The 23,345-nt window shown below is 41.4% G+C and overlaps 1 protein-coding gene across 1 annotated transcript in view; it reads right to left on the minus strand.

Annotated features, from left to right (window-relative positions):
- The window catches only part of LOC146185815 (ATP-binding cassette subfamily G member 4-like), an 88,425-nt gene that overhangs the window by 16,432 nt on the left and 48,648 nt on the right, over nt 1-23,345 (minus strand). Inside the window, exons 3-11 of the mRNA XM_084606750.1 lie at nt 20,710-20,970; nt 16,845-16,962; nt 15,304-15,490; nt 13,893-14,038; nt 12,824-12,947; nt 7,322-7,436; nt 5,820-5,965; nt 2,646-2,747; nt 1,881-2,049 (exon numbers count right to left, since the gene is read on the minus strand). Coding sequence (XP_084462876.1) covers nt 1,881-2,049; nt 2,646-2,747; nt 5,820-5,965; nt 7,322-7,436; nt 12,824-12,947; nt 13,893-14,038; nt 15,304-15,490; nt 16,845-16,962; nt 20,710-20,970 — 1,368 coding nt within the window. The remainder of the gene's footprint in view (nt 1-1,880; nt 2,050-2,645; nt 2,748-5,819; nt 5,966-7,321; nt 7,437-12,823; nt 12,948-13,892; nt 14,039-15,303; nt 15,491-16,844; nt 16,963-20,709; nt 20,971-23,345) is intronic.

Below are 23,345 nucleotides of genomic sequence, written 5' to 3' on the forward strand. Positions count from 1 at the left end.
ATTCCTAATACGACAGTTCACATCCCACGAATCGCTACTACGTATCAATGTTCAGCCAGCTGACAGCCACTGAGTGTAGCTTTTTATGTATGTGGCATAAACTGGAGATAGTTTTCTTCCCAGTCCTTCATTAATGCAATAGGAAAAGTAGCAAGACTCAATGAGTGGGGAACTTCGTACTGCAAAGCTTAAGATCGTGAAAGAAAGGGGTCGTCACTACAGTGCAGTAGTTTGCATTTGGAATGCAAAAAATGAATCACTTTGTTAGGGCAGTAGAGATTTTGTTCGTATATCACTACCCATATTAACCTTACAGAAACGCATAGACCCCAATGCGCTCCACGCATTTTAATCTCGTCCAATGCCCGGACAGCAAATTTCCATACTGATGAGGCATAAATACATTAAAAATGTTTTAGTCCACAGAAGAACTGCCCATAATTGGAGCTGTCCATATTAATGGGGGTCGTCTTAATGAGGCACGACTTTATTAGACGTCGAATAAATTAGCTGAAGACATAAAGAATGAAACTAGCTCACGTTATCCTACAACTGAAAAAGGCGCTGGTCTAGCTTTCCTTTTTTTTTCTACTGACTCATTTTACTCATTGCATTTCACAGTGACTGCTATTTTTGTTTTTTCCCTCCGATTTTTTACTTCCAGCTTGCTCCAAACACTTTGGTGTCCAGCAGAATAGCCCTGCAACTTGATTCTCTTATCATGTTTTATCTCAGCATAGCTGACGTTCATCCTAACGCATCCGTATTGTGTTGGCTGAAAATGATATTCCGGGTTTTTATATCTCGGACCAATCAATGGGCGCACTTGCGCAGACACGGCAGTAGTTTGCGGGGGAGACAGTATGCGGCACGCACGTAATGCACATGCGATGTCGAGATCCAACCACATCAGATTTTTGCCAGTGCAGGAACTGTGGCGCCCTGCCTTTCCCGCACCGGCAAGAAAGCTTAGCCCCAACGAGCACACTCTCACAAGACAGCTTTCCACAGTTTGCGATAGTGCATGGAAGGCATCTTGTAAGGATGCACTTTCTTGTGCAGAAGCATGTTATATTTTATTTTCCTAAACAGGGCTGAATGTATGCTTCGCGAATGCCATAGCACAGAGTGGGACTTATTTGGGGTCGCTGCAAAAAGTTAATCATAATTGAAGGACCCAAGAAAACAGTTCATGCAAAGCAGCAATGTTCTGTGTACGTGGTTCCTGCTCTCTTGTGTATCTGTGTATATCGTAGCGCGAAAATTCTTGAAATGAAAAACAGTTCATATTAGGCAGATTTTTTCGTACATTGAGTCCTATAGAAAAGCAATGAAATGGTTTTGCATCATTCATTTTATCTGAGAATTCATTTTAATCAAGTTCAAATCTAAACAGGAGTTTACATTATGCGAACAGGCTTCAATATAGCCATAACAGCAGTCCCGTTGTACAATAAAATTTCTCCAATTCTCCTTTGACACACTCCACTTCTACACCGTGTGAAAGACCACGCCACCCGATAAATTAGGCACCGCGAACTGCCAAGGATAAAGTGTCGTGCAGCTATTCAGTTCTCACATTGCACAGGCATTTTCGATAAAGAAGTACAAACACTAAAAGCAGCAACTGCAACGCTTCACATGCATTACCAGGTGCTAAGATATCCTCAGCCTTTTTGTTCTCCGATTGTGATAGGCCTAAAAAAGTAATTGAGTAACCTCATATCTCATGGCTTCTCTTTGTATGATAAGCATGCAAAAATAACCCACTTAAGAAGAACCCTTCATAGTGCAGAAATAGGTGTTCGTGAACGGTGTAAGAATGCTCAAGCCTATTCTGTGTGTGCTATTCCAGCAACTCTGCGCTCTGGGAAACTCACAGATTAGGACGGTTGGCATGGCTGACTGGAACAGAGCGATGGTGAGACACAGTAGGAAAAGGCCGGCGTTGCTGATCACCCGGGTGGCGCTGTTGCCCACGTCGTAAAACAACACCGTCAGCATCAGTGCAAATGACACGTAAGACACTAGGCGAAGCAGGGTTGCCACCTGGAAGAGAAGCAGTAAGCCTTGAAATGCTAAAAAGCTTCATAACTGCTCAAATATACCTGACGTTGACAGGAACAAAGTGCGAGCTTAAATAAACTGGGGGTTTACTTTAATGACAGACTGCAGCAGTTCGTTTATTGTAATAATGTTCCCTTCTGTTCTTTCTGGTTTCTTTGAAAGGCTATTTGTTTAAAGGTGTACAGAAACCTAATTTTGATGGCATATTATCTGCTTTCTGATAATGTGCAAGACACTTACTATACTAAATGAAACACCAGGTCACATTCATCTAGACTGCTGAATAATTTATGATCAAACTTCTCTTCTTATGCTGTTTCAGCTTCAACAGCTCTGCGCCATCAAAGGTCCGTACAGGTCAGAAGACGCATAAAAAAATTAGCGGTCGAATCCGTGCTACACCTAGATTATTAAACTTTAGGAAGCCCCACAAATCTGTGTACTTGACACCTCTCTGCCCACCCACTACCACCCATTTAGCTGGTTCTGAGAAAAGACAGAGATAAAACACAAATAAAACCATGCATAATGCTATCAGGGCATGACGTAATGGCACAGACTATCATAAATCATGATACCTTGTTTCTGATAACGCAAGAGAAGCATCTCCTGACGAGCACCAAGAACTGGACGAAGTAGTTCACTTGCACCTTGTGCAGCTCCATCTCTTCCGCTTTCTCCTGCAAAGACAGGAGTTCAAACCTGTGAAACATGACTGCACTTCAAGTGTGCGATCTCTGGAATGTATGGAGTTTCATTTCCCCTTGAAACTACAGACACTGGCAGTAGATGGTATAACGTCCTGAATAGCAACAGTAAGAGTAGTATTATGGCTGCTGGCAAACTACAGATGAAGAGAACAGCATGCGTGCAGAGCCATACCCTAGTTCTCCCAAAGCGTCCTCAAAACGTTGCCAACTAGACCAGCTGCGGCTCTGCTGAACCTTATTTCCCTCATACATCCATTCCTTATTTTTAAGCAGTTAATGCCCAAGTTCTACAAAAACATAAATCAGGATTAATCCATCAAAACGTCATAACCCAAAAATCCTATCTGGCTAGTGCTCCAGGTAGCACCGAACATTAGAATAATGTTATAAAATTGTTATATAAGTTGCCTGAAAGTTGTTTAACATTCTGTGACAAAAAAATAATGTTAGTAGAACATTCAGAAGAAACATTTTACTAATGTTGACTTTTGGATGTTATGATAGCATTATATAATATATTGTGTTGCATTATAAACATTAGTTTAATGTTGCAAACAAATGCTGTTTCAATATTGCCTCTTAAATGTAATATTTGAACCATATAACTATAAAAAAACATAGCACTTTTGCCATTTTTCTTTGAGTAACCATGTTTTTTCAATAACACTTCTTTGCAACTAGAACTTTGAGATGATGCCCACCATAGAATGCAAGCACAGCTCTAATATTTTGTTAGAAATTTTTGCTTATTATCCATTCGCCACCATCACTCATGAAGCACCCGCCGGCGATGAATATAAAGGGTTGACTTTATGCTATTTGTTCAGAAATGTTATTCAGAAGTGTAGAAATGGTGCTGTATTATGGAGTTGTGCTGTATTAATTGTGGTCTTTGCAAAACATGCAAGCTGTGTATACTATCATGAGCGGTGGGTCTACGTATGCTTGTGCAGGGTTGCTCTACATTTTCATAAAATACATTTATGTTGTATACATATTAGAGTTATGTTGCTTAAATGTTTATGGGAACATTATACCAATCTTTATATGCATCATTGCTAATACATTAGAAAAAAAGATCATTAACAGCATTAAAATACCGTTCGACTGAAACAAAAATGTAATATTGCTCTAATGCTTCGGTGCTACCTAGGGGCATGCCTACCGCTGAAGAAGGCAGATGCCTTTATCATTATGTATATGCTGCAGCTAGTATCAATTGCTCAACACTTGTACACAGTGAACAGCGTTACTGTACTAGCGAACTACTCACTGAGGACAGGCACAGAAGGCCGTGTGTTCCAGTCTGTGACCTTAGACATTAAGAAATTTCTACAAAAAAAAAAATTAGGATCTATATAACAGGTATTTCAGTGAACACCTCAAAATGTTTCTGGATATAGTGAGCCCAAAACAGAAAAATATTTGCAGGAACAAACCCTCAGGCGTGGTGGACACAATTAGCTTCAAGACTCCTTTAATTATGCACCTAATTAACTCAAGCCTATTTAATTCTTAGTTAGCACAGTTGGGTGGTTGGTCCTAATGAGGAATTCGAAGTCACGAGCAAGACGATGCCATATCACTTTTTGAAATGAAGAAAAGCTAATTTTCAAAAGCCCTGCAGCACGCAGAAATTCAACATTTTTTTTTTTCAATACGATACCGAAACTGAGCGCGAAGGATCCACAGGAAGCTCAGTAGAGATGCGATGTCCAGTGAAGGTGTGTTGCAGTGACCACAGCACTAAATTCGAACTGCCTGCTCTACTGTGATGGGTCGTACGCTTTATATCATCATTCTGTCACTCTAAAAAATAATGACCACACGTTTGGTAGTGACTAGCCTTTCCTTTGCATCAAGCTGTGAGGTAAAAGAATGTACATGACGCTGTGCAATATAGCTTGAAGTTTGAACTGAGTACTGTAACAACCATCACCGAATAATGATGGTGATCATCATCACCGGATGTTGCGTCAGTACATAGCTTCCTCTGAGTCTCTTGCGCTCAGCTTCGGTTTCATACGAAAAAAACGCTTCAGGCTTCCTCCTGCGCAGCTTTAGAAAATGAGTCCTTTCTCGTTTCAAAGCCAGATACAGCATCGTCTCGTCTGCGGCTTTGAGCTCCACATTGAGGCTAACCACCAAGCTGCGATAATTAGCTATTTAATGACTTTTAGTTAATTAACTGCATAACTAGAAGTGTTCTGCAACAACTGTGCCCAGCGCAGGTGATATGTTGTTCCTGCAAATATTCTTTTTCTATTTTGAACCCACTCTTTTCAGAAATTTCTGAAAGCATTCGCTGAAACACTCGGTATAGTGATTATGCTTACGGCAAGCATTTTTTGGTTGAGTGCATATTTATGCATTCTTGGTTATCTATGCCTAGTTTAGAAAAGTACAGGCAACTGAGGAATTTATTTCAAGCAATTCTCCTGTGCTGTTGCAAGCACTGCAGCTGTTTTCCACGCAGTGCACAGGATATAGAATTGTGACATTTATAGAAATTATGTATATTCGATTTAAGCAGCTAACATCTAACTTTTTTTCTTTTTGCTATAACTTCCTAGCAAATGCAGGTCTTGTATAATGCTTGTGTGCTCTATAGATGGTCTTACTGTGGCTTTCTACGCTTTGTTTCTCAATGTACTTGAAGACCTGCCTTACTTATGTCTTAAGAAGCCTAATTTCTGGCGAGCTGGAAAGCTTACATTATTGACATGCACTTTCATTAGTCTAGATGCAAGTGCCATGTTTAAATACCTTTACTCCTCCTACCTGCTGAGCAGGTGGCCCCCCATGTCATATGAAAATTCTAGCGTGCTTATTTTATGAACGCGACACATATGCACTTTCTTTTTTCTTTTTTTTTTTAATTTTAGTGATTAGAGTTATAACCTGCTAAAACTATGTATATGATTTACGGCTGAGCAAAGAGGGCCAAGTGCACTGCAAATGACAGAGCTTCAAATGATATGCTTTGAAGGGTAGTTTGCCTGCAACAGGATTTATGGAGAGCACTTAAGGCTTCTCACCCACCTTCTTATTCATGATCTTGCCCCCATACTCTGTCAGCACGGGATGGTCCAACTTCTTCTCGCTGACTTCCTCCATATTATCAGGTGTGAACGACTTGGCCAATTGCTTGTTCAGGTTGCCATACTCGCCAGAAGCTATTTCCGTGACTGCACATACATGCACAGCAAGCAGTTAAAATGGCAATCTTGTGTTTCCTCTTGGATGAAAAGTGAGCCAAATGTTGGAAATACGAAATTTAGGAGAGAAAGAAGTCATGTAATCTTTGGAGCATGGTTCGCAATACAGTGCCAGGGACTTTCTTCAGAAAAAAACTAGATAATCGCATTATATTAGTGTAAATATGGCACCTTCAGCAAGCAGTTATGCAATCACCAAGATGCAGGCCTCAAAAAAGAAAAAAAGAAAGGAAAGTGATCGGAAGTTGGACTTCTGGTTACAATCAAGAAAAACCTGCTCCTGTGGCTAACCTGTAGCGGCTAAGACAGCCTGCTAAAGTTTCTGTAAGATGATAACCCAATGTAGCTTATTGACAGCCTTAGCTTATTCCACATGGCAAATCCTTGAAATAGAATAAAAAATTGAAAAGAAACAAGGTACAACCACGCAGGCAAAAGAGAGAGAGAGTCAGAACAAAAAAAGAATACAATTATGACACTTCAGGGACTTGCGTGATATTAACGCGAAAGCATTTCATTGCGAATGTTGCCATTTCTTGTGATTTCAACTAATGTTTTTGGTTGTGTTGGCTACGTGATCTGTCGGACTGAGCCAGCTGCTAAAATTTGGAAGGTGGGGAAAGTACATTCAAACTTTTTGGGGAGCAATGCTAGACCCCAAAATTTTGGTTCCAGAATCCTTTTCTATGGCATCCCTCATAGCCTGAGTTGTTTTGGGGCGTTACAATACCATAAACCAAACCAACCAAACCAGAAATTTCTGGTTGTTAGCCTGGGTTTCAACACAGGGTTGCCATGGCTCTTCTGTTAATGATGTCATCACAGGTTTTAAGACACTTTCTGTGACTAAATTTGGCCAACATTGGTTTCCCCTGACGATGAGACAAATAATGCTTTCCCAGTAAAAGCAGGTAGATCATATATTTTGATGGCAGAGAGGAGGAGTAGCAAGGTACTTGATGAGAAAGAAATTTAACTCTTTTGAACATCCTAAATCATTTAATACAACTGCCAGAGTTCATACAACCATTTTTCTCTCTGGCCTGAGCACAGAGCAGACCCGGCTTATGTTCCACAAGCAGCCCATTTTGAAGCATTCAATAAGATATCTTTGTAGGCGACTTTCATGGTTCAAAACCCAGAAGAAAGCCAGATAAGAAAATTCTTGGTTTAATTTAATATGATTTAATTTGATTTGATGCTCAACAAAATGTAGAAAATTTTTACCTTTAAGCAGTTTTATGCATGCGCCAAACCATAAATGTGCTACAAACAAATTAAATCAAGAGAGGAAGGTATGTACATATTAGTAGCATGTAGACTCACTGAAGTCGGCTGGATTGTGGTAAATGGGGCAGTGCAGGTTCTGGGCAGACAGGAAGGACAGCAGCTTGTCCACAGGCCCGTTGTAGATGCACATTCCCTCAGAGATCATGTAGAGCTGTGCATTTCCCAATGGAATGAAAAAAGGAAAGCAAGAGAAAGCATGCACAAATAAAAAGCTGAGCAGAAGGTATCAGTTGCCAATTGTGAAGCACCAACAGAGACAAAAACAATGTCTTCTATTGCCTCACAAAGAAACCTTGCTACTTCGGTTACCTGTGACACTGTGATGCAAATGTGTCAACATATAACATGCCCATTATGCAAATTAAGGAGCATGCTCTTTGTTTGTCATGCAGCTCCCAATATAAGTTTCAAACCAAATATGTAGTCTTTAATCTTAACAGTTACAGAAAAGGGTCAGATGAAGTAGGACCATACTGTTGCATACAATATTTTTTTACAGCATGCGTTAAATGGCAGAAATAGATTCCCTCCTCTAATATCACCTGCATCTGCCCGTTAACTCAAAAGGCTATAGCTTGTAATGCTTGCCACAATCTGTGATGCTAATATTAACCTGAACCCTTAACAACAAGCAATTAACAGCAGCTGCACTTTAATCTGTGTGGTTGAGGATGTGCCTCTCACTTTAGCTTTTGACTCCAACGTGCTTATTTCAGCATTTATCTACTTGTAATTCAAGGTTAGCTTGATTATTTGTTGATAGCTAAGATGAAGAAATTTTCGTGCAAGATTGTTAAGCTCAGTAAGCCTTCCTCATTTATTGTTTATATCAATGGACACCACAGGCTTCTCTTCTGTCTTGTCACTTTTAAATCGTGTAAGTTTTAAATCGGTTACCAGTTACTTTAAATGCACACTAAACATCTAAATGTGAAATGTGCCAATCAATTCACTTTTATTGCACTATCTGGCCTTTAAAAACTATGAATATTAATTCACATGCTGCCTCTGGTGTGACAATTTAGTGAAACGAGTCGCCCAATATGAATTCGGCATGTGGCACCTCATTTACACCAAAATATAGATTGTACTTCAAATGTGAGAACAAAAGAAATGAAAAAGAGCACATGACTGGTCTGTACAACTCATTTACTAGTCAGTCATGGTCAAAGAGCAAACTGAAAATCCTTTTAATTGAATGACCGATCCACTACAGTGAAGACTCGTTAGTTCGACTCCCATTAATTTGAAAAATCGGATAATTTGACTTTCACAATTGATCCCTATACAACTATACATAGGAGCCTATGGGACAAAACTGTTTAATTTGGATGGATTTGACCGCACATTGAATAATTCGATTATATCGAGGCTCGGACACGAAATTAAGGCAAACGTAGCACAAAAGCAATGCACAAATGCAGCATTGCCATGGGCATCAATTAATCAGCTTGGCTCAACTTGCGGCCGGAGAGGCACTTTTCGTCATTTTTGTAGCGAGAGCTACACTGGCCACAGTCACGCCATTTCGCCGTGCCTGTTCGAAGAAGAAAAAGAAGAGGAAAAAGAAGAACAAGAAGGAAATCAGAAGAAGAAAAAGAAGAAGGAGAAAAAGTAAAAGAAGAGAACACAGATAACTCTGTAGTTGGTAGAGGCGAACGATAACAGCGCGTTGCTAGGATAGAAGCTTCGGTCGAACGCTGTGACGGCGATGTAGAGTTGGATGTAGAACGACGTCATACCACCACAAGTCTTCTGCATCCGAATGAGAATGGTCACCGACGAGAGGCAAGGGGTGCTCATATGTGAAGTGATTCCCCTATGGCATAAATAAAGCTGAAACCATAGAGCAAACTACTATGTGCAAAAGCCATGTCTTTACTTTGACGCCGAACCTAAGCGTAGCCATGCAGATTGATCTAGCATAACTCCAGGTTTAACCGCAAGCTAAACCACAGCTAACTTTTTTCACTTGCGATCGTTTGTGCCATTTGGACATTTTGTTGCTGTAGTTGCACTGCATCCTTGTATGCTGCTTTATCGAGGACTGTTGGGTTTAGTGCACCTCATCTATGGAACTTGATTTTTGGTGCTATTTGGTTGTGCACCCGTGCACTGCACCCTCCGCCAATGGCAAAGCTGGCAAAATGGCTAAAGTGCTAAGACAGACTTGGCTAGGAAAGTGGAAAAATTTTATGGGCCCTGAAGGACGGGCTCTCCCGACAAGAAGCCATGAACTGCTGAGCACCTGGAAGCCTGACTTAGAAAAATGGTATCCACATGAGTTTCTGTTGGAAAGCAGGTGAGCATCCTTGACTATACTTTGTGTGTTGATGAAAGACGCATGCATTTATTGATTTTTTTTTTGTCTACTCAATAACTTGGACATAGTACTAAGCAAAACTGGCCTGGGCCAATTTGACCTGCAGTATTGTGAACTAAATACATTTTATAGTCCCTAGAAATGTAAATCAATGAGCTTTTACTGTACTGTCATCATGGCACTCAATTGTCTTCGTGACTTTCTGTGAAGGTTGGTTTGCAATGTCATATTTACTTTAATGTTTACACTATGGAAATCACTCACAGCTCTTTAATATTACAGCAATCTCATCAATATCACAATGATCCCTGTACCCAACCCCCCCCCCCCCCTCCCAATTCCTGAGTGACTACTTTTGACTGCAGGGACAAATAATAGCACCATGTTTGCTTGCGCAATGAACACTTTTTGTTTTCCCCTAAATTTTTAAGGCAAGGTTAGGGGGAAGAGGGTGGTGCAGGGATACGCTTATTAGTAAAGCATTAAGAAATAATCTGAAGCAGTGAAAATGGCCCCCAATAAGAAGAAGAATCGTGGAACGAATACTTTATCCAGCACAACTCGTCTTCTATACAAAACAGAATGCAACCATACAGCAGCTTGGTCTCCATGCTCAAAAGCATACCCAACCATTATCGCATCTCAGAAGGCTGTCTATAGAGAGCGCATCGAGAGTTCACGCTGGCACATTTCACAGCACTCAGCACAGCGTAACTGCTAAAGTTGCTACAGCTTTTAAGGTAGCAGTTTGAACAGAGAAAGTTTTAGGGGCCAGTAGGGTAAGAGTACGGGCTAGTTGGTGATTCATTATGCATGTATACCAGCCCGCCACGGTGCTAATTAGCCCTCAAAGTGCTTTTGGAACATTCCCCCTGGCTGCTGATTCCAAAGCATAAAGTATGAATTGCACAGTTTTGTTTCGGCACTCAAAATAGACTGCCTGTTAGCATTTACTATCATCAGCCCAAGACTGCTCACCAAGAAAAACGGGCGTGTTCATTTGGTGACAGAAAAAAAAAACAGCCTTTTAGAGATAAGGTACAGTAGTGGAATATGTGAGTATATACCATATTTACTTGCTTATACCCGCCACTACATATAACCCGCCCCCCATAACTTACTCTGAAAAAAAAAAAAAAAAGTCTTTGCTTATAATCTGCATGTTTATCTGAAAAGAAAAAAAAATGAGCACTGGAAAGATACAACTACAGACTCGATGCTCATTTCACTTTCAGGACATTTATGTATTAAAATGACAATCACAACGTCACTACTAATCCAATTTCAATTGTTGAGGCCACTCTCAGAGACGTAGTCGTCCTCAGATCCATGCAAGCTGTTACTAATGGCACATTTTTTAAAGCTTTTGTGCACTAAGTCGGCCGGTATCGCTTTCCACGCATCGACGATCCACTGGCAGAGCAGTGGAATATCGGCCTTCACACGTGTCTAGTTGGTGTGAGGGCATAAAGGCCGTCGGCCATCGGCTGGGTATATAGCCACTTCACATGTGCCTTTAACGGTTTGTTCAGGCACACGTCGCGTGGCTGTAGCATGAACCTCATACTGCCAGGTATCACAACGAGGCCGGTGCCAGTCTCAGCAAGGCGAGCCTTCACCGTATCAATGCAGTGGCCTTGGAAGGAATCCAGCACCAGCATCGACCGGTGTGCCAGCAAGGCACCTGGTCTTCGCTCCCAGATTACTCGGATCCAGTCAGCAACGAGGCTACTGTTCATCCAGGAATTTTCATCCGCGCGCACAATGATTCCCTGGGGCAGTGGTATGCTAGGTAGCATCTTGCGTTTGAATATTACATACCTGCACAGTTTCTTCTCATCAGCCAAAGCACATAACATCACTGTGCAGTGCAACTTGGCCTTTCCACCGGTCAGCACGCTGGCTGAGTTAGAACCCTTTTTTTTCCAGTCATGTCCATTGGCATCTCAAAGTACACTGTGGTCTGATCGGCCTTTCCCGCCTGAGACAGCAAATAGTTGTGCTCCTTCTGAAGTCTGAAGACATATTGTTGAAAGCTCAACAACTTTTTCTCGTAAGCATTAGGAAACCGCTGGAACACTGTTGTTTGCCGTTGCATCGAAAGTCCATGTTGTGTCTTAAAGCACACTAAAGCCATCCACGGCTTGCATGAAACTTGCGTGGAATGTTTATTTCCTGGGCTAGCTTCAGGGCTTTCATTTGAGCCATCTCTGCCGAAACAGCGTGGCCACGACTCCTCTGCTCCTCAATGAACTTGGCAAGCTGCGTCTCGAGGTGGGGGTACAAACCACTCTTTGGACCATGAAACGCTCGCCTGTCCCGGTTCGCTGTTTCAAGATTTTTTTTCTTCCTCCAGTCACAAATGCACAACTCGTTAACATCATGTTGTTTTGCTGTAGCACTGTTGCCGATTTCTTCAGCAGTGGCTACAATCTTTAGTTTCTCTTTTGCTGTGAAAGACTGCCGCCGAGTCGCATCCAAGACAGCAAAATAAAGCAGGCCAACAGTGCAAACATGGTTGAATGGGTGTTGAAACAGCACCTGAGAAAAGTGTCAACAGCCACTGGCTGAACAAAGCATGACCAATGGAGTGGAGAATAAACAGACTATGCTATGGATGTGGATTTGGCTATGCCTTTTGTTGGCTCATCGGCTTGACAAGCGTCGATGATGATGGGGATGGCGAACTATGCGGGGAGTCCGCACATTGCCGTGTAGCCCCCCCCCCCCTTCCCCCCCAAATAAATACTCTCAGATAACCCACACCCCCACTTTTTAAATGCATTTTTTCAAATTGTAGTGCAGGTTATACACGAGTAAATACAGTATATATTTAATTAACACACCTGACCCCATAAGCACCCTGCACTAAGGTTATCTGAGTCGACATATGCGTCAGCCAAGGTAACAGACCATACTACCCTCAAGGTGAAGTTAGTGTTCCCGCTTTTTTTTTTTTTTGCATCAAAGGTACATTTCTTGAGAACTATTGATGCACAGAGTCAGTTGTACGCTCAGAATTAGGCTGTATATTTCTGGCAGTGTGCAAAAGTTGGGATAATTTTTTTTTTCATTGCCACTGTTTTCGAAAAACATTTGACTGCACATGTACATGTAAAAATGGGCAGATAGTTCAGCTGAAACATTTTGTGCCGCCTGTGTGCTATAACAGATTTGAAAAGGTGAGGAGGATTATCATAGGATCGCTGTCTCACCCTGTCGAAGTGCGAGAAGAGCTTGGCGCTTGGATTGTGTATAGAACACAGCACCGTGTGGCCTGCTGCAGCCAGAGACTTCATTACTTTCACACATCGGAGGGCTGACATGCTGTCCAAGCCACTAGAAGAAAGAAGCACAGTATATAATCCCAGGTCGGCGATCTCCACATCAGAGAAGGTTCAAAGGGAGGCTGAGGGCCAAATTGCTATATATATTAGGCCTTTATTAGTAGACTATACTGCCTTCTATGACAAAAAGGGCACTTCCACCCGAAGTAAAAGATTTAAAAAAAGATGAAATCACCAGCCATTTGCGCAACAAAACTATGGTGACACAAAGATGACTTTTTTACATGTGGATCCCCGCAGCTAGGCTACACTGTCATTCCCTTCCAGAGGTGATCGCCAAGTCCTTTTTGGCCTTGAGATTCCAAGTTAGAGTCAAGTGAAGAGGAAAAAAAAAAAAAGTTTCCATACTTAAATACAGTTCTCTCATCAGTATGCGATTCCTTTGCTGCCGAAGAAATGTCTGCACATTTATAAAAAAAAAAAAAGGCAAACAATCAATATAATTGTACTGACAAAAATTAAATGAGGCTCTCCTCATTGTCCCTTTAAACCTGTGAAGTCAATCAGCCATGCATCATTTAGGCAGCTAACAATAGAGTACAGGAAATATCATAAATCATAAACGCTCAGGCTAGACATGTACATTATGCTTCGCTGAATTTGAAACAACACACGTAGACACTTTTTTGAACATTGACTGCATAAGGTAGATTCTCTTCTATGTCAAAGACTGAAATTTCAGCTTCTCACCCTTTTAGAGTAACCACAATCCTCTTAATATGTCCAAATGTTTTTATATTTGTAACTTAGTTGTCACTATATAATCACTTCAACTCTGTGCATTTCAGCTCAAAATGCTACCTCATATGTCACTCACAAAAGCACTGCCTTGAGCTGCACATACATCAGTCAATTCATAGTGACTGCACTTGGCTTAATCATTACACCTCTGCACTAGTTACTGATTTAGCAAGTGACTATGTGCAGCCCTCCTGACCTGGTGGGCTCATCGAGGAATATGACGGGTGGGTTGCTGATCAGCTCCTGGGAGATGGCAAGGCGTTTGCGTTGGCCTCCCGACAAGTTGCTGGTACGTGTGTGCTGACAGGTGTCCAGCCCCCACCTTGACATCGCTTCGTCCACCTGCATGTGGCCAGAGAAAAACTACATGTTACCCCAACTACTGTTTACCATATCATAACCATCTTCAACATCAGCCCAACAACACCCACTGTAGAACAAAAACGTTTTCCCTTCATCTCTAACCAAAAAAAGTGCTAAAAATATATTTTCACCTCCGAGAGGAAACTGACAACCTTTTGAAGGAAATGTAAGATGGGCATTTTTTCGAAGATACTAGGACCCAAAGACCATCGGCGAACACAGTGTGTGGAGAGCTAGGTCGAGCACATGCAGCAATAGCAATATCACTGACAGGAATATTCCAAATGCTTTTCTTTCTCCTGTTTACAGAAAAAAAATAAGCCAGCCATTGAACGGTCAGGTGAGAAATGGCTTTGTTCCTTGCGTTTCTCACAGCCAGAAATATGCAATCACCTGTGCATCCTCAAAACAAAGCTTAAGCGGACACAAAAATAACAGAAAAATGAACGAGGACGTTTGTGCACTTAAGATCAAGTTACAACTCTGGCAGCACAAGATAATGGTGAATGACAGACCACTCAACTCTCAAACTACTAGAATGTGTTCAATTTAATTCAATTGTTTATTTCCATAATATATATGGAGAAGGTCAAGAAAAAAAGCGGTATGGAAGCAGCTTGAGGGGCCCTTGGCTCCCTTGTTGCTCAAAAATATTGCAATGAATTCACAAATCTGTTCTGTAATCTCGATGAATTTTAAATTCAGCGTCGAGACATTAGCAGACTTTCCAAGAAGTTAAAAAAAATTCTCACATTACCCTCTACTGTACGAGTCGACGATCCTGAGTCGAAGTTGCAAATGACACTTACTAAACTTCAAAAAAAGCAGCACATTATGACCCCAGTTTGCCAGTGTAGGTGTGCTGAAGTTTTACGCTTTTTTGGATGAGATAGTTTTACCAACTCTGCGGCGTCAAGTGACACAAGTGTCATTTCCACGTTCAAAAGTATGGCATCTATTCTCTTTGCTGAAACTCAAAAAGTCTGCTCCGAGTTCAGGATAACAGGCAACCACCATGCAATAAGAGTTTGAGACCCCTGTAGATGCTCAACCATACGTAATGAACTAGCTTGAGCCTACGCATGCCTAAAAGCAACATTGTCACAAGTTAAGGCACCAGATAATAGTCTAAAACAGACCGAAGGCCCTGTCAATGTCGCTAAAGCTCTCAGCAAATCTGTGCTTTACCAGCGTGCCTCCAAAAGGAGACGTTACTGCTAGGAAACAACAAAGGTGGTGCTGACCAGCTGCTCGCGCTTGGAGCGGTTGAGGGACGGCATGCGTAGCTGGACACTCATGGTGAGCGCTTCACGCACAGTTAGTTCTGGGAGGAGGCAGTCATCCTGCATGACGTAGCAGCTCTGCTGGTTGAACAGTTCTGTGTCACGCACCCAGCCGTTGACCTGCACTTCACCCTGGTAGCCTTTGTCGCTGCAACAAAAGCATATCCGTTTGGTCAGAAATGCCAGGCTTACATACACTTGGAAGTACTGCTCTGGGTATGCCATTATCTCTAATTTGGGGTAGAATAAGCGAAAGAACATGGCTCACTGAGGCTCCCCTTCAACCCTTGTTTAGTGCTCTCTCATATCTCTAATTTGGTCACTACTTACTTTTGTGTTTTGTGTTGATGTACAAGGATAGATTATAATACTAACCACCATAGTACATTTTGCGCTGAACCAATCGTAACCCACAGAAAGCATGCACAGTTTGAGGTACACTCTGGAGGAAGCAGGAGTATTTGCTGGACTGAAACTATGGTATATACCAATCATCATTAAACTATTACGCTGGCATTTTCAGCGGCGCTTCAGTTGAGCGACAGCTGGCTCGAGAAGAAGTGGGATAGAACTGCACCCCTTGCCATACAGTTCTCAATGGCAGTAAGCTTGCCGAGACTGACCTGACACCTGAGCCTCAGGACCTGTTTCAATCCTGGCTGTGGTGACCGCGTTTCAATCTAGGTGAAATGCGAGGCACCTGTGTGCTGTGCGATATCGGCGTATATTAGAAACCCTAGGTGGTCGAAATTCCGAAGCCCTCCACATCAACATTTCTCATAGCTGATGGCACTTTGAGATGTTGAACCTCATTAACCATACTACATCACACGTAGCCAACTATCCCCTAGTACAAACAGCTCCCGGAAAGCTAAGATGTCATTCAGTCTTAAATGGGTGAGAACAACACATAATGAGCTCTTTCTCACTAAAACTGGTGACAGTATGACTGCACCTGAGGGGTGCCAAGTCTGACTGAAAAATTCTCATTTCTTTCCTCCCACTTTTATTTTTTCTCCTTTTTCCTGCATTCTATTTGCTGCATCAGAGTGAACTGTAGCTAGCAGTGTAGTTAAGTGATGTCAAAAGTAGCAGTGTTTTCTTAACAGTATAAAGAGCTCAAAAACTTCAGCAGCACAGTAGCAATACTCTCAAAATTCTTAGGCTGTCACTGTCCTCCAAAATATTAGCAACAGCAATGAAATGTGCAACCTGTCAATGTCCCCACCACAGTAAAAGTGCAGACCAAACCTTAGAAGCAGTTAAAGTATTTAACTGGCTCATGTAAGATGTCTTACATTTGTTAAAAATCATCTGTTGAATGTTTAAAGGCTAAAAAAAATAAAACATGAGAGACAGGACACAGCCTTACTTAATCAACTCAAGCCTTATCAGACAAAAAGCAGATTTAAAATTTAAACGAGAAGGTGGAAAATCAAGCTCTGATGATCATAAGCATCAGCAAACATTGCACTTTGAATGCTGAGGAAAAATGCACTCACTAGTGGCCAGAGAGTACATTCATGAGTGTGGTCTTGCCGGCACCAGAAGGACCCATGATGGCCGTCAACGTGCCGGGCTCTGCCCTTCCATACATGCGACTGATCAGCGCCCTCTTTTCTGCAAAGGTGAAGAAAAGTGGTTAGCTCATAGAATTGCTCCTAGTGCTTGGCATTACGATCCCAACACCAAGCAAATGGAATGAAGAGAGTCAATATCCCAAGGATTTTTTCTGTGGCTTTCTCAACCTGTGCTTGCAGAATATGTATATGGCTGCTTTTATCAGCAATGCCTCTCTAGATGCATGGTTTTTCTTTTTGGCTTATCATAAATTTGAATGAGTTTGGAGAAAAACTTGGGGGCACACTTGGCATAACTTGAAAGTGAAATGCAATAACACTTGAATCTACCTTAGAGCATGCTGCTGCAACCATGGTGCTTTTTTTCCTCGCATTTTTTTCTTCATTCTTTATTCAATGATTGCCCCGCTTAGCCCGAGGGCACTACAGCAGAGTGGTTACAGAGTGAAAAAAAACACATCTTCGTTTATGGAGCACACTCCATGACCTGAAAGCCGATTCCATTCACTGATGGATCGAACAAAAAAGGAACTGGCATACATGTTAGTTCTGGCACGGTATTCCAAAATTTTAAAACAATGATTTTTCCTGCCTTTTTGTATTACGCTATTGCTCGAGCTATGTTTTCCTGCCAAGAACCGGTTTCAACTGGATTTTTCTGCCATTTCTAATTTTTTTTTTCTGCCCTTTCAGCAAAATTCCTTTCTTCACCGGAACTTTGCAATGCTGCTCTGCGATGCTGTGGATGATGATGTCACAAGCCCTGGCAACTCGGTTATGAAATTCCCTGCTCAGTCCATAGGCTGGTGAAATCAGGTCACGAGATCTGGCCAAGTGCCCACTGATTGATGGGCTGACGTGTGACATATCACAAGGCTCCATGACCTCTCTCAACCAATTAGAAAATTTCAAGACACACTACAGCGCCGATCTTTTTCAGAATGTGAACTGCAACCTGCCACAGCACCCATCAATTCAGCTACGAAATTTCCCAACTCATCAAGATGATGCTGCTGCATGGTCACGTGAGTGACATGGCCAAGCACTTTCTTGCTGACATAGAACCTCAGCAAGAAAAGCAGCCTGTGCGTCAATAAAACTTCCATAGCAAGGAATTTTTTTTAACTCCCACTTTAAGCTTACATGTGTTCTTTGCAAAATGTTCTTCTCTGAAATAAAACAGCCGTGAGTGGCCATTTGCATGATTATCTTCTCTTCTATACTGTGTTTACTGCTGCCTTTAAGAGGCAATACAATCAACAGCTACCAACTTACTCAACAAGAAGTTCTCTTAAATCTGGAAAGGTAGAAGAAAGTATCCGTGTTTGAGTATTACTTTAAATCTTAATGTTACTCCTTATTTACGCATATGTGATGAAAGCCTACCACTTTTATTTTATAGCAGAGGGCCATTTGTAAATTTTAAATGCCAGAATTTATTATAAGTGGCTATTTAAGACACTTTTCAAGGAAAGGAAATGGGAATAAATTAGTCTGTAGCATCAGCTACATAACATGCACCTGTGAGAGGGTTAAACTGGTTTATATCTAAACAGCTTACTTAAGGCCGCAGAGGAGATGTTCAAAGCCATTAGTCTTACTTTTGCTCCAGAAAAATGAAACCATCCAAATAAATCTATAGCCGAAAACAACAGTAAAAACATTAGCTCAGTTAGAGACTATATATTGATCTGGATATTGCAAAGGGATGACATTTCAGTAAGATGTCTAATCTTTGTCGAAACAATCGTGACATACCAATTACGACAGGGATCCATCTAGTTTTTTGCTAGGCAGGAGGCATGCCTTTATGTGCCTTTGTTTAGTGTGTACGACCTTAATCAAAAGTCCGGAGCCTATGGGGTTTGCTTCTCAGTCTCACTGTATTGCTGTACATTATAAACCTTCAGAAGGTAAGATATGCTTGGTCCTGCTCTGTCCTATGAGCAGGAACTCCATAAATAGCACAGGGGCTCCACTACATGGCTAAGAAGTTCACCGCATAGCCACTAAACGTTTAAAAAACGATGTACCATAGCTATCAGGACAATTAATGCCCTCTTGTGACATTTTTGACTTGTGGTAACAATGTCTCCAAGATTCTAAATGTAATCTAGCTTTTCAGGGCTTAAGACGTCTACGGCAGCCCATTACATGAACATTAGCACCACATACAGGTATGCAATAACGGTTTTGGAGCATGAAAATTGGAATGAAAGTTAATTTACGTGCAATCTAGTGTGCAGCCCCAGCCTGAATGATGTGGTTTGCACTTCAATGTGTGGCCTGCATAATCCATACCTCAATGCTTGGCAGTTAGTCTAGGGAAGAAAAATTCTAGATTTTTGCGATTTCAATGGCACAAAAACATTTGTGGACAACTGTACAGACTCCCAATATTCTGACAGGAACATGTGAGCACATAGCCAATAACACCCCAAGCAACCACCGATGTTCACCGGACGTACATGCTGGATCCGAACATCCTTCGCCGAAAACCTACTTCCGTCGATCGTACATACACAATCTGGTTTCGTATATCCATATCCCTACATGCACTGGAGGTACGAACTATGTCCACTTTCGTATGTTCGCATGAGAGATGAATGTGTACATTTGAAGGATGTATGAGCGAGTACATTCGCAGGCTCAGTATGGGTGTACAATTTTTTTGCGCTAATCAACACAATCTACATTGTGTTGATTATGTCACTGTTGCATCGAGAGGTGGGTGGCAGTGAGGCCTAGATTACATATTTCATTTTTTTGCATATTCATTTTTCTTAAAGAACTGTTTGAATAGAGTTGCTATTAAAGGCAATGACATCAAATGTTTAAGTTCTGCATCTGCAGCCTTAAGGCATCCACCGGACATCTACCGGCTGTTCGTGGCAGTTCAGTGGACGTCCGGAACATCTGAAACGGATCTCCATCAGCTGTCCGAAGGATATTTGTGGTTGCTTATCTACAACGCCAGTACAAAAGCTGCTTGCACTATAGCTGATTGCCCAGCTTATGCTGTTGATGCCTCAAAATTTGCTGGAAAGATACTCTGATGTCCCCATTAACATTTTGGAGGTCTGTACTTTGCTATGAATATCACGCATTGTCTTGTAGTTACGAGAGCCCATCACGTATGCAAAAACAGAAATGCTTACAAACACAGTATTGTGTGCATTAAACCGAAATTACATGAGCTACAGATAGCCTTTCATGTGTATTATGAATACCTGGATATACTTACTAGCATAATCAAGATAGTAAAATAACAATCCAGAACATAAAAGGATATCTATCATATTGTGCAGTTGCGGGCCACAGAAAACCTGTGTAAATAATTTCCTGGAAGCCATAAAGCATAGACATTCCACTAAAAATACGATTGAAGTGCAGCAATGTAAATCTACCCTGGGAGCTAGCATTGCCTAGTACACGAATACCACTACATGAACCCCTAATTCAACATGCAGAATCTGAACCACAGTTCTGAATGTTACTGGAAACATAAGACATCCTGCGTATTCCTTGAAGAACCTTCAAAAATTGCCTGCTTGTATTCATAACACGTGTTTTAATAAAAGTCAGATACCAACTTATGTACAGAGCTTTAGGAATTCTTTTCCTAAATTCACAGTACATAATACCGTGACTGCTATGGTGCTTATAAAAAAAAAAGACATGCTACTTAAAGGAACAATCAGAACATCCTTCCAAAAAATATTATCCTGGTCATTTACAAGTCCTAGAGAGATTGTACTTAATTGTGCACCACACCAAGTCCACATACCTTTTTTCCTAACAGGTACTGAGTATGTGATGTTCTTCCAGTCCAGGTACACAGCATTGCAGCGCGATTGCCTGAAAAGGTCACAGGATCGCGCCGCACCATTTTCAATGTCTACCACGGGGCTGCCGCCATTTTGGAAGGAGACCACGAATTCCTGAGGCAGCAGCTGCGATTCATCCAAGGACTCCTTGTCTAATGACTCTGACGCCACTGTGCGCGGTGGCTTTTCTTCTGACCCGTTTGCGAGAGCCAGTTTGTAGCCTGCATGACATCAAAAAGATAACTGCAACATCAGACACATCTTTTGTTCCTGCACAGAGTCTAAGTTCAGAAAAAAAAAGCAGCATAAAGACTTACACCACAGCAGAAAATGCCTATAAATAGTGTTTCTCTGATTAAAATTCACAAAAATGAAGAAATATTTTCTGCACACAGCAACAAGCAGGCTTTTAAAGAAATGCGCTTTGGTATGGCAGCATAGACAAGACAGAAAAGAAGTACAGCGCACAGCGTCCTGTTTTTCTTCATCATCTTGTGCACCATCGCACCACCTAAGTTCTCGTTTCCTCAAATGTATCACCAACTTGCCAATAATACAACACTGCTGAGTACATATAGCAACCTCACATCATCTTTCTATGAGAGATTGTGTAACAATTTTTTTTATTGACAATTCGTCATATCCAGCGGATCTTGCAGGAACAACTTGCTGGCAATAAGGAAGGTCTTATCCGTGACGCTAAAAAGTTTGTACTTTTCAGTTAATCCTTATTGAAATGTATGAGTGTTATCCAGCAAACGACAGCAAAAACTAGTGCAGTAGGTAGCATATCTTAAATATACACAGCAAGCACCAATTCCTACGTAACAAAATAGATGCCAAGTGCATATTCCAAAAGGCAGGATTCACCATGCCACATGGTTTGCTTCACTCAAGTACACAAATGCATACAAGGCATTTGTGATTTGTGAAACTATATAAGAGCTTCCCCAGTAAAAAGAAATCGCAAAATGTGCGCCACTTGATATGGGAAAATGAGGGACAATGTGACTGTCATGCGACGACATCTGCTACCATTTCATTTTTTCTTTTCTGCTTGATGGAAATTCTAATGGCACTGACAACATGTATTAAAACTTCCGCTCTTGTTTATTGTGTATTTGCTGCATCAAATGCTTTCCACATGTGAACTAAGGTATGCATGTACACTTCGTGACAACCTAGTCGTCTGTAATAATGTAAAATGAACTCACATATATCGGTAAAGCCTTGACAGCAACAATTTCTTAGCATTACAGCACACATAGACTTAGGAGCAAGTTGTCAAGCCTTTGTTTGACCACAGATTAGCAATGAATGAAACAATAACGAAGGTTACAAAACTCTGGGCAGTCGCGAGATGCCACATTATGTAAAAAGCTGCGCAACTCAGATATAATGCCCCTCTGTAACAAAGCTATACAAAAGTGGGTGCATGACCATGGGGCAGGAGGCCTGACTTGAGGCCCAAGGGTCTCGGGTTCGATTCCCACCACAAAGGAGCTGCCAGAGCAGCAGCTTAACCTAAACTGCTCTCACTAAACTTAACACTTTCTCACTATTTTTTATGATATTTCGCCAGTTTCCATCAATATTCATTAGTGTCAGTTGTCACAGCCATCATGTGTACAACACTTCCAACAATACAGAGCTACAGAACCAATAACACTTTCCTTGTCAGTGCTTGCCATATATATTGTTTTTTTAGTGCACTAACCACTAGAGTTTCAACTCGGCCATTTAGCTGTTGTGTAATATTTGAAGCCTCCAGGCTCACACAATAGTGATGCTTATGATACACATTCGCGTCTGTTTCCCCAGTTTGAGCGGCATCTCACAAGACCATATGTCACGTCAAAATTGTCAGGAGCTACCCATTTTGGGCAGCAATTAGGGGGGAGGAATCAAATCCACCAGAACACTGAGATCCTATGTCATGCAGGCACATACATTCATCCGACTTGGTTAAAGCAAGGCTTTACAACTATGTTGGGTGTTCTTTCACATAATGTGGTAGATACTACTCCATGTTAACTAGTATGTGACCACCCCAAACCAAAGTGAAAACCATACCAATGCACCTAATTCACATTTGGCCTAAGGATGCTGAAGTGCCCATAATTTTTTTTTTTTTTTTTCCAAAAAACAAGCTTCATGCTATTTTTCATGTTTATTCGGAAAGCACAGCTACGGTTTTTGATAAGTAAGCTGGCTCTTACAATAGATTGCATCGTACCTGTATAACCATACTATAATAATTCTATATACATGTAAAGGTCTGCTTGCATGCAAAGCAAGCGTAAAGATTTGCACGAGAATGCATCATACAGTCTATTGATGCCATTATGGAGATAAAATGTCAGGCGTACGTGTAACCACTCTTTATATGCTCACAGCAACATGGCAGATATGACGAGTGGCCTTAGGTTTGGCATGATATGACTGATGCTGCAACCATGTCTGGAGACTACACTCCAATGTGCTCATTAAAGGGAGTTTAGTCAGGTAACTCTATTCTTGCTATAACACCTTTTTCAATTTTATTATGGTTTGCTTACACGTAATACCATTGCTTAATTCGCAGTTATATTTATTT

The sequence above is a fragment of the Amblyomma maculatum genome, chromosome 6, assembly GCF_055883805.1.
Source record: "Amblyomma maculatum isolate TAMU_Amacu chromosome 6, ASM5588380v1, whole genome shotgun sequence".
Classification (NCBI taxonomy): domain Eukaryota; kingdom Metazoa; phylum Arthropoda; class Arachnida; order Ixodida; family Ixodidae; genus Amblyomma; species Amblyomma maculatum.